At 44.6% G+C, this 13,815-nt stretch overlaps 2 protein-coding genes across 2 annotated transcripts; one reads left to right on the top strand and one right to left on the bottom strand.

The window, feature by feature from the left end:
- Positions 1-5,175: 5,175 nt before the first annotated feature.
- Positions 5,176-6,908, bottom strand: LOC124665213 (zinc finger MYM-type protein 1-like). The gene is made up of 2 exons (XM_047202630.1): positions 5,328-6,908; positions 5,176-5,241 (listed from the first exon to the last, which is right to left on the bottom strand). The coding sequence occupies exon 1, from the start codon at positions 6,857-6,859 to the stop codon at positions 5,426-5,428; it is 1,434 nt and encodes a 477-aa protein (XP_047058586.1). The 5' UTR covers positions 6,860-6,908; the 3' UTR covers positions 5,176-5,241; positions 5,328-5,425.
- A 2,581-nt stretch (positions 6,909-9,489) lies between these two features.
- Positions 9,490-12,960, top strand: LOC124665028 (bark storage protein A-like). Its single transcript, XM_047202424.1, has 3 exons — positions 9,490-9,724; positions 11,954-12,021; positions 12,205-12,960. Exons 1-3 carry the CDS (start codon positions 9,490-9,492, stop codon positions 12,958-12,960), a joined length of 1,059 nt encoding a protein of 352 aa, XP_047058380.1.
- The last annotated feature ends 855 nt before the right edge of the window (positions 12,961-13,815 follow it).

The following is a 13,815-nucleotide window of genomic DNA, read 5'->3' as shown; positions in this document are numbered from 1 at the left end:
ATCTCACATCGAGTTAGCTCTAGACAACATGGCTGCAAGGTAATAAACCATGAAGTCGAAGAGAAAGGGTGAAAGTGCAGCACCCTGCCTCACTCCCCTGGCATTCCGGGAGAAGGGGCCAATCTCACCGTTCACATTGATCGTTGATTATCCCCCTGAGCCAATTGCGTCAACCTGTGAACCACCATTTGTGAGAAACTCTTGTTTGTGAGAACCTCCATGAGGAACTTCCAATTCACCGAATCACAAACCTTCTCAAAGTCCAATTTGAGAAATAGGCTCCCTAGCCTTCTCGCTCTTAGTTCATGCATGTGAAACCTCATGAATGGCCAACACACCCTTACGTAAGCACTTGCCTTTTATAAATGCTGTTTGGCTGCGGTCAATGGTTCTATGGGTTAACAGCGCTAGACGAATAGAGTATGCTTTAGTAACAAACTTGAAAATAACATTGATCAGCTTAATCGGGTGAAATTGTTTGATCGAATCAACACCCTTAACCTTAGGGATCAACGAAATAATCCCTAAGTTGAGGCGAGCGATATCCACCCTCCCTAGCTAGGACGAATTCATTAAGTATGGCGAGGATTGGACCCTTCCGGACTCTCCAGAATCTCTTGAAGAAGAGCACCGAGCAGAGTCCAGCTTCATACTCTATAGGACAAAACTAACAATCTGAGATCGAGAAAGGATGAAACAGTAAACTAGAAACACAATTGCATTATGTCTTGCTATTACAAATTAATATGCCCTGGAGTGTACCACAATGATCACGTTGTGCAACAATGTTGTGTAGGCGGCGAGGCGAAACTCCGGTGTTCGTCTAGTAGAATGAATGGTCCACCGCCAACTGAGGTTGCCCTTTACTAACAGGATAATAGAGGCGCAGCAAGTACCCCAAATAATCAATTAACACACTGTTTGTAGGCTTGCCAATATCCTATTCCTACACATCCCACGCTGTGCACGAGGATTACTAGTATAGTAACTGATGAGACAACGAACTGATAACATAACACACGGCAGAACGCAACTGGTTTAGTAGGGCAATCATTATTATAGTACTGTGCTAGCGACGTACCCGTTGAGTTCAGAGACAATTGCATATTCGCACATCCCTGCTGGAAGAGAATGAGTACAAAGCCAAGTCATCAAGTATCTTTGGACTAATCAAGTGTCTTATGTATTTTATCCTATGGTGTGGTGTTTGACTTTACCACACTCTCTGTCGATCTGATATGGTGTACATGTTTGTCAAGCTTTAATTTTATTTTTTGATGCATTCATGTTGATGGTGTGATGCAAAATTGGTATCGTTGTGCTCATGTTAAGAGTTTTGCTATCTTAGGAAACTAAGAAATATCTATTTCTAAGAATAGTCCGATCTAATCATCGAGATTTGTGCAAGTACAAACGCTATGAAATGTCGAATGTGAATAACTATTTATAAATCAACTGAGAAATGATCAAATCTAAGCCAAGGGAGAAATGGCCACTTCTTATACGTGCTTATTAAAAATCATATTCCAGTACTATTGATTTTGTAACAGACAATCCAGATGTAGTTGGACTAATCAATGATCAATATAAAAAAGTATGATCCTTATAAAATAGGTGCTTGTCTAAGTCGATTGAGAACGACTCACATTATAGTTGTCCCTCCCATTCCCCTTCGGTAAGCAGCTCCGCCCCGCAACGACCACCGCCCGCACCGCCGTCTTCCCCGACTGAGACCGGTGTGCCACCACGACGCCTTGCCGCTCGCCCTGCACCAAGCTCCTCCCCTACCAGTCCAGCACCACCCTTGGGCACCTCCCCCCACCCCCACCCCCACCCACCACGCACACACACCTTCTTTGGCTTCGGTGACCCGCACCCTCCCTTCCTCGCCAATGTCTGTCCCGCTGCAGCCAATTGTATCGTCCCTCCCACCGGCTCGGTCAATGAGCAAGAAACTTAAAACAATAGCCGAACCTTAGTGGAGTTGACTAAGCACTAATCTAATTCTTAGATAGTTGAGAATTAGAAAACCCGATAAAAAGGAGTAAGGACCAGATGAAATACATGCCTTAAGTTACTCTAAAGAGATATATTATGTAAGGCCTAAAATATGATTTAGAGCTCGTGGCTACTAAGTTGGGATCAAATGCAAAGCCAAGTGTCCATATCATTCTCGATGATCACTTCCCCTCGGGCCTTGGCAAAATGATTACTACTAAGAGCATCTCTAGCCGCGTCCTCCAAAGCGCCCCTCAAACGACGCCAGATTTATCGTTTGGGGAACGTGTTTCGTTCGTGTCGCGCTTGGAGGATGTCGCTCCCCAGCCGCGTCCCTCAAACGCGCCCCAAAATTTTAAAATACTATATTTTATTTTAATAGATATAAGAAATGTGTAGGTAACGTTGTAATAAAATTGCTGCTAATATTCAAAGCGCTGCAACATAAACAAATTTTACATATAATTTTTTTGAAAAATATAAACAAATTACATATAAAAATTTAAACTACTTCTTCTTTGATGGCCCCGCCTCGTCGTCCTCACGGTGGCGCTTCCTGCTTGTCACGTCTTCCGAAGAGGCCGTGTTGTTCGATGCATCGGAGGAACTTGTGTCCTCCTCGTCGTCGATGGTGCTTGCCGGCTTCGCCTTCGCTTTCACCTCCGCCTCCGCCTTCGCTCGGGCCGCCGCCGCCTCCTCAGCCTCTTCCTCCTCCTCCTCGGCCTCCCATTCCTCGCCGCCGTCCGGCGGCGGGGAATCATCGCTGCTAGGCGTCGCAGCTTTGTCCCACCAGTGGCGCCATCCCAGTGGCTGACCCTCGTTGCCGGTGTCTGATGGCAGCAGAGAGATGTCGCCCATTGTGAGAGAGGAGAGCTTTCGATGAATGGCGGCCGGTGTAGATCGGGGAAAGCGTAGGGGTCTTATTGAGCGCGGATGAACGTCGGCGTAGATATCGAAGAGAACGGTGGTTGCTCTTCCGTGGAGTTCGCGCTTCATTTCGGCGATTCGCGCGTCAGTTGACGCGGTTGCCAATGCGATGGTTCCCCTTCCCGGCAACTGCATCTTCACTAGGTAGGCAGCGGTTGAGCGTCCGTTCGTGAGTCACAGACGCGTCGGGCCCGCGTCTCCTCGCCTTGCTTTTCGTTGTGTTCGGCGTGCCCGGAGCGTTCCTTGTGTAGCGGGGACGGGCTCGGGGCGCCGGACACCGTATTAGGCCGCGCCGGACGGAAAGGGCCTTTGGGGCACGCGGCTGGGAACATTTTTTGGTCCGGCGCACCCCAAATCCCTTTAGGGGACGCTTTGGGCGACGCAGCTGACGATGCTCTAAGAGCATCTCCAACCGCGTCCCCCAAAGCGTCCCCAAAAGGCGCCGGATCGAGCGTTTGGGGAACATGTTTTATTCGTGCCGCGTTTGGGGGACGTCGCTCCCCAGCCGCATCCCCCAAATGCCGCCCCCAAACTTTTTAAAACATTAAAATACTCTCTTTTTTATTTTCTTTTTGCATTTTTATTTCAATAGAGAGAAGAAACATGGTTTTACACAAACTAATACATAATTTGGAACATGGTTTACATAAACTAATGCATAGTTTAAACCATGGTTGACACAAATTTAAAACATTGCAAAATAAGAAAACCTAACTAGGGATGGCATCGCAGATTTCGTGTGTTTGCTACCAAGAAAGAACACCCAGTCACCCAAACTGGAAAATCTAGCTGTTGACGGTATCCCTGTTGGTTCTTTCGAGGAAGAACATCTAGAAACCTCCGTTCCTATTTTCGCTGCGAAGAAACAACACTATGCCTTCTGTCGTCGTCCTCGTCGGCGTTGTCGCCGTGGTAGTGCTGGTGTCAGCGCGTCTCATCGAACACCTTGATGCTCATGTCGCGCTCGCCAAGGTAGTAGTACTTGAGCATGAAGCCGGGTTGGAGGTGGTGGTAGCGCGCGAACTTCTCCCAGTCGGTGTGGAGGTACATCTTGCCGCGCGCATCGACGATCACGTCCACAATCCACCAGCAACAGTCGCAGGCAGCCTCCCGCAGATGCAGCGAGGCCGGCTCGTCACCGGCGAAGAAGTCGGCGAACTTGTCCGGTAGCCTCTGGATGCCGAGTGGGTTGCCCTTGAGGACGACGACGAATTCGAAAATCATTTGCCGCTCCTCCTCCTCCTGCAGGTCCGACGATGAAGACGATGGCTCACAGGCGACAACGAGCGTGCAGCTCTGCCGCGGCCACGACCACGACTACGGCCGCGACCTCCGACTCTAGCAAACATGGCGTCGACTCTTGAGATGGTGGCGGCTAGGGTTGGGGAGAGAGGTGCTAGGATTTACGTGTGAGGGCGGCCCTTTTTTATAGGCCGGAGGGAGGCCGGGGGGGGTGGCGCTCATTAACGCCGGCACACAGAGCTAGGCGGGACGAGACGCTTTGATGCGCCTCTGAAGGAACTGCACCGTCGCTGCGCCTATGCGGGAACTGCACCGTCGCTGCGCGCCAATAATTTCCGTCACGAGGTAGGCGACGGTTAGCTTAAACTTCAATGTGCCGCTGACGCGTCGGTCCCGCCACGGCTCGCCTCGCATTTCGGTGTGTCCGGCGTCTCCTGTGTACCGGGGACGGGCTTGGGGCGCCGAACACTGTATCGCGCCACGCCGGACAAAAAGAGGCTTTGGGGGGTGTAGGTAGGAACGTTTTTTTTTTTGTGCGGCACGCTCCAAATCGCTTTGGGAACGCTTCGTGGGATGCGGGTGGAGATGCTCTAACTCTTACAAGTAGCGGCATCCAGGGCCGGCCCATACTTTTTTGGGGCCCAGGTGCAAAATGATAGAAAGGGCCCTTATTCACAGACAAAAACTATCAAAACAGTATATTGCAACCTAAAAAACCATTATATTTCAATAACAAAGAATATTCAGTACATATCATAGATCCATAATGTTTGAACTCTCAAAATGATAGAGCATCACTCTAAAAATAATATTATTTGTGATTTGTCTCAATCAAGCGAACTAATCATGATTCCGCTGCTTCCGCAAAAGTTCCGCTTTGCTAGGAACTAGGATTGACAAGGCAGAACATGTCTTTCTTCTGCAAAAGGAATATGTTTGATGTATCAGTCTACTAGCATATAAGACCAAGATTTTTAAAATACTGTGCTAGCTAATAAAATGAATTACCAATCTAGATAGGAGATGAAGTCGCCGCAGTTCCTACTTAAAAGAGAACCAGAGACGGGCATTTACCTAAAAAGCACAATAAAATAATTAGACAATCTCCCAGCATACAAACAGTAAACAATCATGTGTAGTTGTGATGACAGAAATCGTACAGTAAGACTTTATTTAGATCATGCCCACCACTCCATATTCTTCACCAATTTTCGAAAGCTTCCTCTTCCTGCGTAAGTCACAGTATAGCAAATTGAATTCAGAACTTGCCATTTCTCCTAACACTTCTAGAAGCAAAGTCGTCTATAATTGCATCCGTATTTATCTCATCCAACTTATTTTTCTCGATACACAAAATTGCCAGACCATTTAATCTTTCTTGAGACATTGATGATCTTAAATAGTTTTTTAGTAACTTCAACTTAGAAAAGCTACGCTCAGCCGATGCTACTGTCACCGGTACAGTAAACAAAATACGATAAGCAATTAAAATATTTGGAAAACAATCTATATCTCTAACAAACTCAAATAATTCCATTGCTTGCATTGGTTCATTCGTTACAGGTAAAGTCATTTGTAACAGTCTTAATTCAGAAAATAGATCATCTGGCTCAACATCACAGGAGCCCTTGTGAGAAAATGTTTTGACAAACTTATCACAAGATTTGCGCACTTCAACATCAGTAAGCAATTTCAAGTCTTTTGAGCTAAGTAAAAAACCAAATATATTTTTGAATACCTTAAGTTCTTCAAATCTAGTTTTCAGTGAGATCTTTGCCACATCAACCATTACTAAAAAGTAGTTTACTTCAAAAGCTTTCTCAGCTAACAGAATTTCTTCGTCATGATCAGGTTCATCAAACTGTTTTTTCCTAGTGACTTGACGTTTTATTGGAAATGATGGTTCAATACCCATGTCAGATGCTATACGCTTTGCTATGGTCAAACTAGTTGCAAATCCATTGTTTCTATAGTTGTCAAAAAAATCCATTATACCTTCAATTTGCTGCAATGTAGAGTTAATACACATGGATGGAGATTGCAACTTCTTACTCACAGCGTTTATTGCAAACAAAATGTCATGCCAAATTACCATACCAAGTATAAACTCAAATTTACCAAGCGCGTCATATAAATTTTTTGCGTCACTCTTTGACTTGGCATCATCACAAATTTTACCTACCTCCAACAAAGCAACCCTTAGTTCGGGAGCTTGAAATCTAATAGCTTTAACACTTTTTATTCGACTCTCCCACCGAGTGTTTGATAAACCCTTCACTGTTAAACTTGGAATATGGTCAAGCAACACTTTCCATCTTTTAGTAGAAGTTGAAAATAACACATATATCCGTTGAACAATCCCGAAAAAAGTAATTGCTTTACCACATGAACTTGCCATATCAGATAAAGTAAGGTTCAAACTATGGCACGCACATGGCATATATAGAGCTCTTGGATTAATTTTAAGTAAGCGACTTTGTACCCCTTGGTTTTTCCCTTTCATATTTGAACCATTGTCGTAACCTTGGCCCCTCACATTATCTATATTTAGTCCGTAGGACTTCAGAGCATCCATAAGTACATTAAGAAGTCCCAAACCAGATGTGTCATCCACTTTCAAAAATTCCATAAAGAACTCCTCTATTTTTATTTGGTTATTTGACATGTTAACACATCGGATAATTAGGGTCATTTGTTCCTGGTGGCTAACATCTGGAGTACAATCAAGAATTATAGAGAAATATTTGTTCCTGGTGGCTAAATTAGGGTCATTATGATCAACCTCATCGATGTCGTCATCCCCGTCTACATTCTCAGTTGGTTGTTCTTCAACATTTACTAAGGCTAATTGCAGAGAGTTTGGGTTCGTTGAAGAACTACCATTTCTTAAAAACTTGTGAATAGCTCCTCTTTGAGATTCTAACAATGCATCTCTATCTTTTCTTTTATTCCTTTTTGCACAACCAGATAACTCCTTTCTAGAAGACATATCATCAAACAAATAATACAAGTTTCCTAGAAAAAAGACAGGAGAGGGAACGGAAGCACCTGGCCGAGCTCAATTCGGATGAAGAAGAAGACCGCACGGTCCACACCTTGATGAACTGAACTATCACCCTTTCTCCGTGCTCTCAGAACAGGCCCTGCTCTCAGATCCAATCAAGACCACTGACCACAATCCATCACTTTTCGTTTTGCCTATGGGAGTCTTGACTGCTTGAGCTGAATGACATGTCAAATGGAAGCTATTTAACAGTGGATTGAGGTGTGATTCTCTGAGAGCAACGGCAAGGGCGGAATTTCCTTACCTCTCAGATCCCAAACGGCTATTTGACAATAAAAACATAGAATCGTTGAGAATTGAAGGGAGAAGTCTGGGGAACGATGGAGGCATGGAGCTGCGTCTTTGGCATCCATTAATGGCTAGCGGTGATCTCGGATTTGGGGAAAGGAGGAGCTCAGGAGACGAGGAGATGGGGGCGGCGCGAGGCGTTTCGTCTGGAGGCTGGAGCTAATCGATCGATTCTCTGGATCGATTGCTTTCTCCACTCCCGTCCCGTACGTGATAGTCTGGGCTGGACATCAATACATGGGCCTTTATGGCTTTACTTCGTTTACAAGACAAAAAAAAATCAGAAATTCCAACTACTACTAATAGAACTAGTACCTGGGCTGGGGCCCCTGACTTGCCAGGGCCCAGTGCGGACGCACCGTTTGCCCGGCCTGTGGGCCGGCCCTGGCGGCATCTCTCCACGCAGGATTGACCTCCACAAAGTAGTTTTGGGATCTGGAAATTCTTAGGATTATAATTTTAGCAAGTTGCACCTTTTTTGCACTATTTGCTAGTCTTGATATTTGTACGAGCCATTGGATTTGTATGAAACTTCGCGTGCTGACTGGATTCCATTTCATTGGCACTCCCCACGAGCCACGGCCTAATCTCACCAAACACGGCACACACAGCGACACAGACAAGTCTTAGCTTGTGCGAGGCTCGATCACATCGAAGCTACGAAGCTGCAGCTTGACTGTTACTAAGAACAGCGCACACAAAGAGAGCAGAAGTACGTAACCACCAACTAAGCAATTAACACACCGTGTGGTTAAAATGTGTGTGAGCAGCTGAGCACGTAGATATATCTTACACATCCCACGCCATGCACGAGGGCACTATGATAGTACTATTAAGATCGGGAACTGCTCACTGCTCAGATGACACAAATTATAGAATACAAGTGGTTCAATTAGTAGAGCATCTTGTTACTGTGTGCTAGCGACGTTCGAGACGATATTTACAAGATCCTAGACTCATTGTCCCCGTGACGTGCTTCTCAACATAAAGGACAAATCATTAAGTGTCTATGTAATCAAGTGTACTATGTAAATTTTTGCCCATGATTTTAGTTACTTGGAGCTCTCTCTCCCGTCATTTGGTGAACACGTTTCGCAAGATTTACTTTCAGCACATAACGAATAAATGTTGATGATGTGATACGAAATCGGTATCGTTGGGTTTGTATTAATGATTTTGCTACCTTAGGCCATTAAGATATAGCTACTCCAAGACAAGACTAAAAAGCATGATCCCTAATCGTCGAGATGCATGGTGCAAGTGCAAAGGGATGAGAAAATGGGTGAGAACGAGTTTCAAGTGTAAACTATGTCTAAATGAAGTTAGAAATACCTAGTTCTAAGTCCTAGTTTGAGGAATAGTCATCCCCATGTGCCAAAAGTCAAACTTCCATGGTATTGATTTTGTATCAGGTAATCCATATCTAGTGTTTGACTGATCATTGGTCAAAGTTAAAATCTGAAATTTTTGTGCCCCGTAAAGAAAACGAGGAAGAACAAGAGGGAGTACATCTTTAAAACGCTCTAAAGAAGGAACTTATAATGATTGAAGTATAGTATATTACAACTTGTAGCTATTAGCTTGGGGTTAATGACAAAGTGTATGTATCGATCTCAATCACCTCCTCTCGACCAAAATAATTATTTTTCCGACTAGCGGCATTTCTCTCCGTGTATTTAGCACATTGCTCTTTTATTCTTGTAAGCTACTCTTTGACCTTCTTAGTATCCCATTGGATTTGTATGAAGCCTCGCGCGCCACGTGACTGGATTTCATTCTATTAGAGTACTCCGTAGCACGGCTCAATCTCGCCAAACTTCAGCTCGCTATTAATACGTACGAGTGCCAGTTGATCAACGCAAGGACACCCACACGCAAATCAAGCACAGCACACAAGTCACAGAGATCGTGTGAGGCTTGGTCAGAAACTACATATATAGCTGCAGCCTCCAGCTAGTTCGCCATCGACCATGGGTGGTGTTAGGCAGCAGCTCCTTGCCGGCGCCGTCGTCCTCATCGCGGTGGCGCTGATGGCCACGTCGGCGGAGGGCTACATCTCGGGGAAGACGTGGACCGCCATCAACAGGGCGAACCGCCACGGCCCGTTCGTCGGGCTCGTCGTTCCCAACACCTTCGAGATGGTGCCCGTCCTCAACTCGCCCAGCTTCGTGGCCAGCAAGACCATCCCTAACCTCGACGTCCAAGGTACATATCGACCACTTAATCACAAGCAAATTATGATGATTTCCTTTGTACCCCATGCATCAAATCAGCATGAGATGCGGACGCAGGGGGCTCAAGAGAACTTACCAAGAAAATTTGGGTATGTGGGCTTTTCAACTCAAATGTTCGCATCAAGCAGATAAAAGTAAATAGTTTACACGCACTCACGCAGCATATGCAGAAAAAGATAGTCACAGCCCAAAGCTCGCCGATGGAACAGTCCCAAAAGTTTTTGAGAAAATAACATAGCCATCTGCTCCGGAAATGCAATTTGGCTCCTAAAAGCATATGCTTCTGCGTGCGGAAACATAATTTCATGGATGTAAAAAATATGAAGAATTTTTTAAACAAGTACATGTTTGTTATTTGTAATTATTTTTGCGGAGAAAGCGCAAATATCATGACATGTGCTAAAAAGATAACTTGATGAATGCCAAATTTGCTGCTTTAAAGTACCAATAATTATCATTTTTTATTGTGGAAACACACATAGATACATGTTGATTTCTTCATGAAAATTTGCACAAATACAAAACATAGTAACGAAAATAGGTAAATAAAATTTCAGAATTTTCAATTTTGTTTTCAAATTTATTGTTCATCCAGAAGCATATATGCTCCCAAGAGCCAAAACTTCATGCCTGTGTCTATAAATTTGGTTAACGAATATGACTACCGATACTAGAAAAATATATTGAAAAGTGTTTACTGCTTTTTATGTTGTTTATAACCTCCTCGAACAATTATTTACACGGAACAAGAAATGATCTAAACTTTTTGACCAACATTACAGGCACACATATCATTCCGTGATAGTGATATACATGTACTTTTTTTTTCTTTTCCTTTTTTTGGCTGTGTGCATCCGTAGTGCCATTAGGGTGGTGCGTTGTTGCAGAGGCTGGGTGTAATTGATATCTTATTGATATTAATATATTCCCTTTTATCGAAAAAATGTACTCTTTTTTGGTATCTTTTACAAAATAAATTCTATACAAGATTTTTAATTACTCTTACATATCGAGTACACACAGAGCTAGCTGAACTTCCTCCGGTGACCTTTCTTTACTGCACTTAACTATGTCTACTCCCTCTATAATGATTTATAAGTTCATTATGCATTTCGAGAAAAACTTCAACCATTAAATATGGTCTACAAAATATGAAATATATGTACAAAAATATGAATTCAATACAGTATAATTTGTGTGGCATTAATCTTAAAATTTATTGATAAAATTAATGGATTTTCTCGAAGCACATAATAAGGTTTTTTATAAACCGGCATGGAGGAATACCTTGTCATGTCATGTTGTTCAGTTGTGTCTACTTGCGCCGTATAGCATCGATAGGTGACTTGTCATGTTGTTCAGTTGTGTCTACTTGCGCCGCATAGGAATTTTCTTTTGGCATAACATGCATGGTCGATCTATATCACTAGCACCACGCGATTTGTTACCTTAAGCTTGAAATATCAACAGCTGGTTGGGTCACCGAGGTAGAGTAATTGACACATGCAGCTCAGATGTGAAAACTAATGAATTGCACCAATCTCTGTCCCAAAAATCAGAGATTAGAATGATTGATCGAGTGATGTCCATAGAAGAAAACTGGAGTGCTTCCGTACACCACCGTAACATAATCTTTTGTCGAAACTAGAAAGGGTAGTTTCGTCCTATCTAGGGTGCTATTCCAGCAAAACCAGAGGAATTTGACGGTACTAAGATAAGCAACGTTTAAAGCTTCTGGCGCATTCCATCGGAGAAGCACGTTTTCTACCCCCTCCGACCCATAATATGGTTCGTGGGTTTACTCAACTTTAATTAAAATTATGACACTTATTATGGATTGGATGGAGTACAAAACACATATAATACTAGCGCCGCTGTTATTTGCCTTGCAATCGCACTTATTATGGATTGGATGGAGTACAACAAAAAATGACGAATTTTGTCCTCTGCTGAATGTTCCAAAGAATAGTGCATGCATGACCTAATTAAACAACCACACGTGTTCGAGGAGGCTTTGACAGCCTGAAGATAATAAGAGTCTGTACACGCTACTACTCGTAAGTCGTAACACCCGGGACACATTGTAACCTGATCGAGCTAGCTGCATGAACTACTTACTAGATTCCAAAATCAAATGTTGAATGGTTTGCAACCTTTCTTAATCAGGACTAACGATTTAATCCATGTTTTTTGTTTGAAGGACGAAGGTTCCGCTTCGGAGCCATCGGAGGCCAAAACGTTGTCATGGTCATGACAGGGCTGAGCATGGTACGTGTCTATACGTATAAACACACGCATCTTTGGTACTCCCTCCGGTGAAATATAGGCCAAAATATGTTTAACTTTACTAAACATGTGATAAGTATTTAGGGTTGAAAGTATTTAGGGTTGAAGAAGGGAGTAAATATATTTTTCTTGGTTTGCTTAACCGCGCGCTAACGGTTGATGCAGCTTAACGCGGGGCTGGCCACCCAGATGTTGCTGAGCCTGTTCCGGGTGAAAGGCATTGTCCATTGGGGCATCGCCGGCAACGCGAACGAGGACCTCCAGATCGGCGACGTCACCATCCCCGAGTACTGGGCCCACCTCTCCCTCTGGAACTGGCAGCGCTACGGTGACGGGAAGGAGAACGAGCTGCCGCTGGAGGCCGCCGGTGACTACACGCGGGAGTACGGCTTCCTCAACTTCTCCGACTACACCGTCGGGCAAGGTAACCCGGCGTTGTCGGCGAACGAGCTCAACAGCATCTGGTACCAGCCGGAGGAGATCTTCCCGGCGTCGGGCGTTCCCGAGGAGCGGCAGCACGCGTTCTGGGTCCGCGCCAGCAAGCGCTACTACGCGTTGGCGGCGAAGCTAGAGGGGATGGAGCTGCCGGCGTGCGTGAACGGGACGACGACGTGTCTGCCCCGCGCACCGCGGGTGGTGCGGGTCAGCAGGGGGTGCAGCGGTAACGTGTTCCTGGACAACGCCCGGTACCGCCAGTTCCTGCGCACCAAGTTCGAGTGCACGCCCATCGAGATGGAGAGCGCCGCGGTCGCGCTCGTCGCGTACCAGCAGGGTGTCCCGTTCCTCACCATCCGCTCACTGTCGGATCTGGCCGGGGGTGGATCCGCGCTCGGGAACGAGGCCAGCACGTTCATCAGCATCGCCGCTCAGAACGCCGTGGACGTCATGGTCAAATTCGTGCCGCTGCTCAAGGGGCAATAGAACGGTGACTAGCCAGCAGCTGCAGATCCGTGCACATGCACAACGGATCATTGTTTTACACCTCCCTCTGTAGTACTTCCTCTGTTCAATCATTCTTTATTGTGGTTATAGTTTAGATTTGAACTAAAACCACTATGAGAATTGTGAAAACAGAGGAAGTAGATATATAGTTTTGTACCACTTGCGTGTCTTGCGTGTTCAACTTGCCTTTGCTCAGAGTTGCAAGTTGTTAAACACAGAGAAATAAATCAATAATTGGATGTGATACAGGTTAGGTGAAATTTCATATGTGCGTGTTTTTTTTTTTTTTTGCATTTATAGATGTGTAATACAATATAATGGACTAGTATTAAAGATCAAGATTCTTCCCTCTTTTTCTTCCCACTTCGGTACTTCCTTTGTTCCATAATTTTTGTTATGGTTTTAGTCAAAGATGAACCTAGGGAGTAGATATGTAGTTCTGTACCACTTGTATGTCGTGCTCGTTCAACTTTCCCTAGTTGATTTCACAGTTTCGGGTTGGTATCACACAAGTTGCAGAGAAATAAATTAATAATTGGATGTGATACTCCCTCCGATTCATATTACTGACACTGATATAGATGTATCTAGACACATTTTAATTGTAGATACATTCATTTTAGTGACAAATAATATGGATCGGAGGGAGTACAAGTTAAGGAAACTTTCATATGTATGTAGTCATGATGGAGCCGTTAGAGGTCTCTGGAAACGCAGAAGGCGGTGCCGTCGTGGTGGTGGTGAAGCCGCCCACCCCAGGCAAGTTCTAGAGTTCTTCATCCGGGGAAGACGACGACACCCACCTGTTGAGGTCCTCGTCATGTTCTCCTTCGT

The sequence above is a fragment of the Lolium rigidum genome, chromosome 6 (genome assembly GCF_022539505.1).
Source record: "Lolium rigidum isolate FL_2022 chromosome 6, APGP_CSIRO_Lrig_0.1, whole genome shotgun sequence".
NCBI classification, from domain to species: domain Eukaryota; kingdom Viridiplantae; phylum Streptophyta; class Magnoliopsida; order Poales; family Poaceae; genus Lolium; species Lolium rigidum.
Note: the sequence above shows the minus strand (reverse complement) of the source record. Positions and strands in the feature narration are given on the sequence as shown.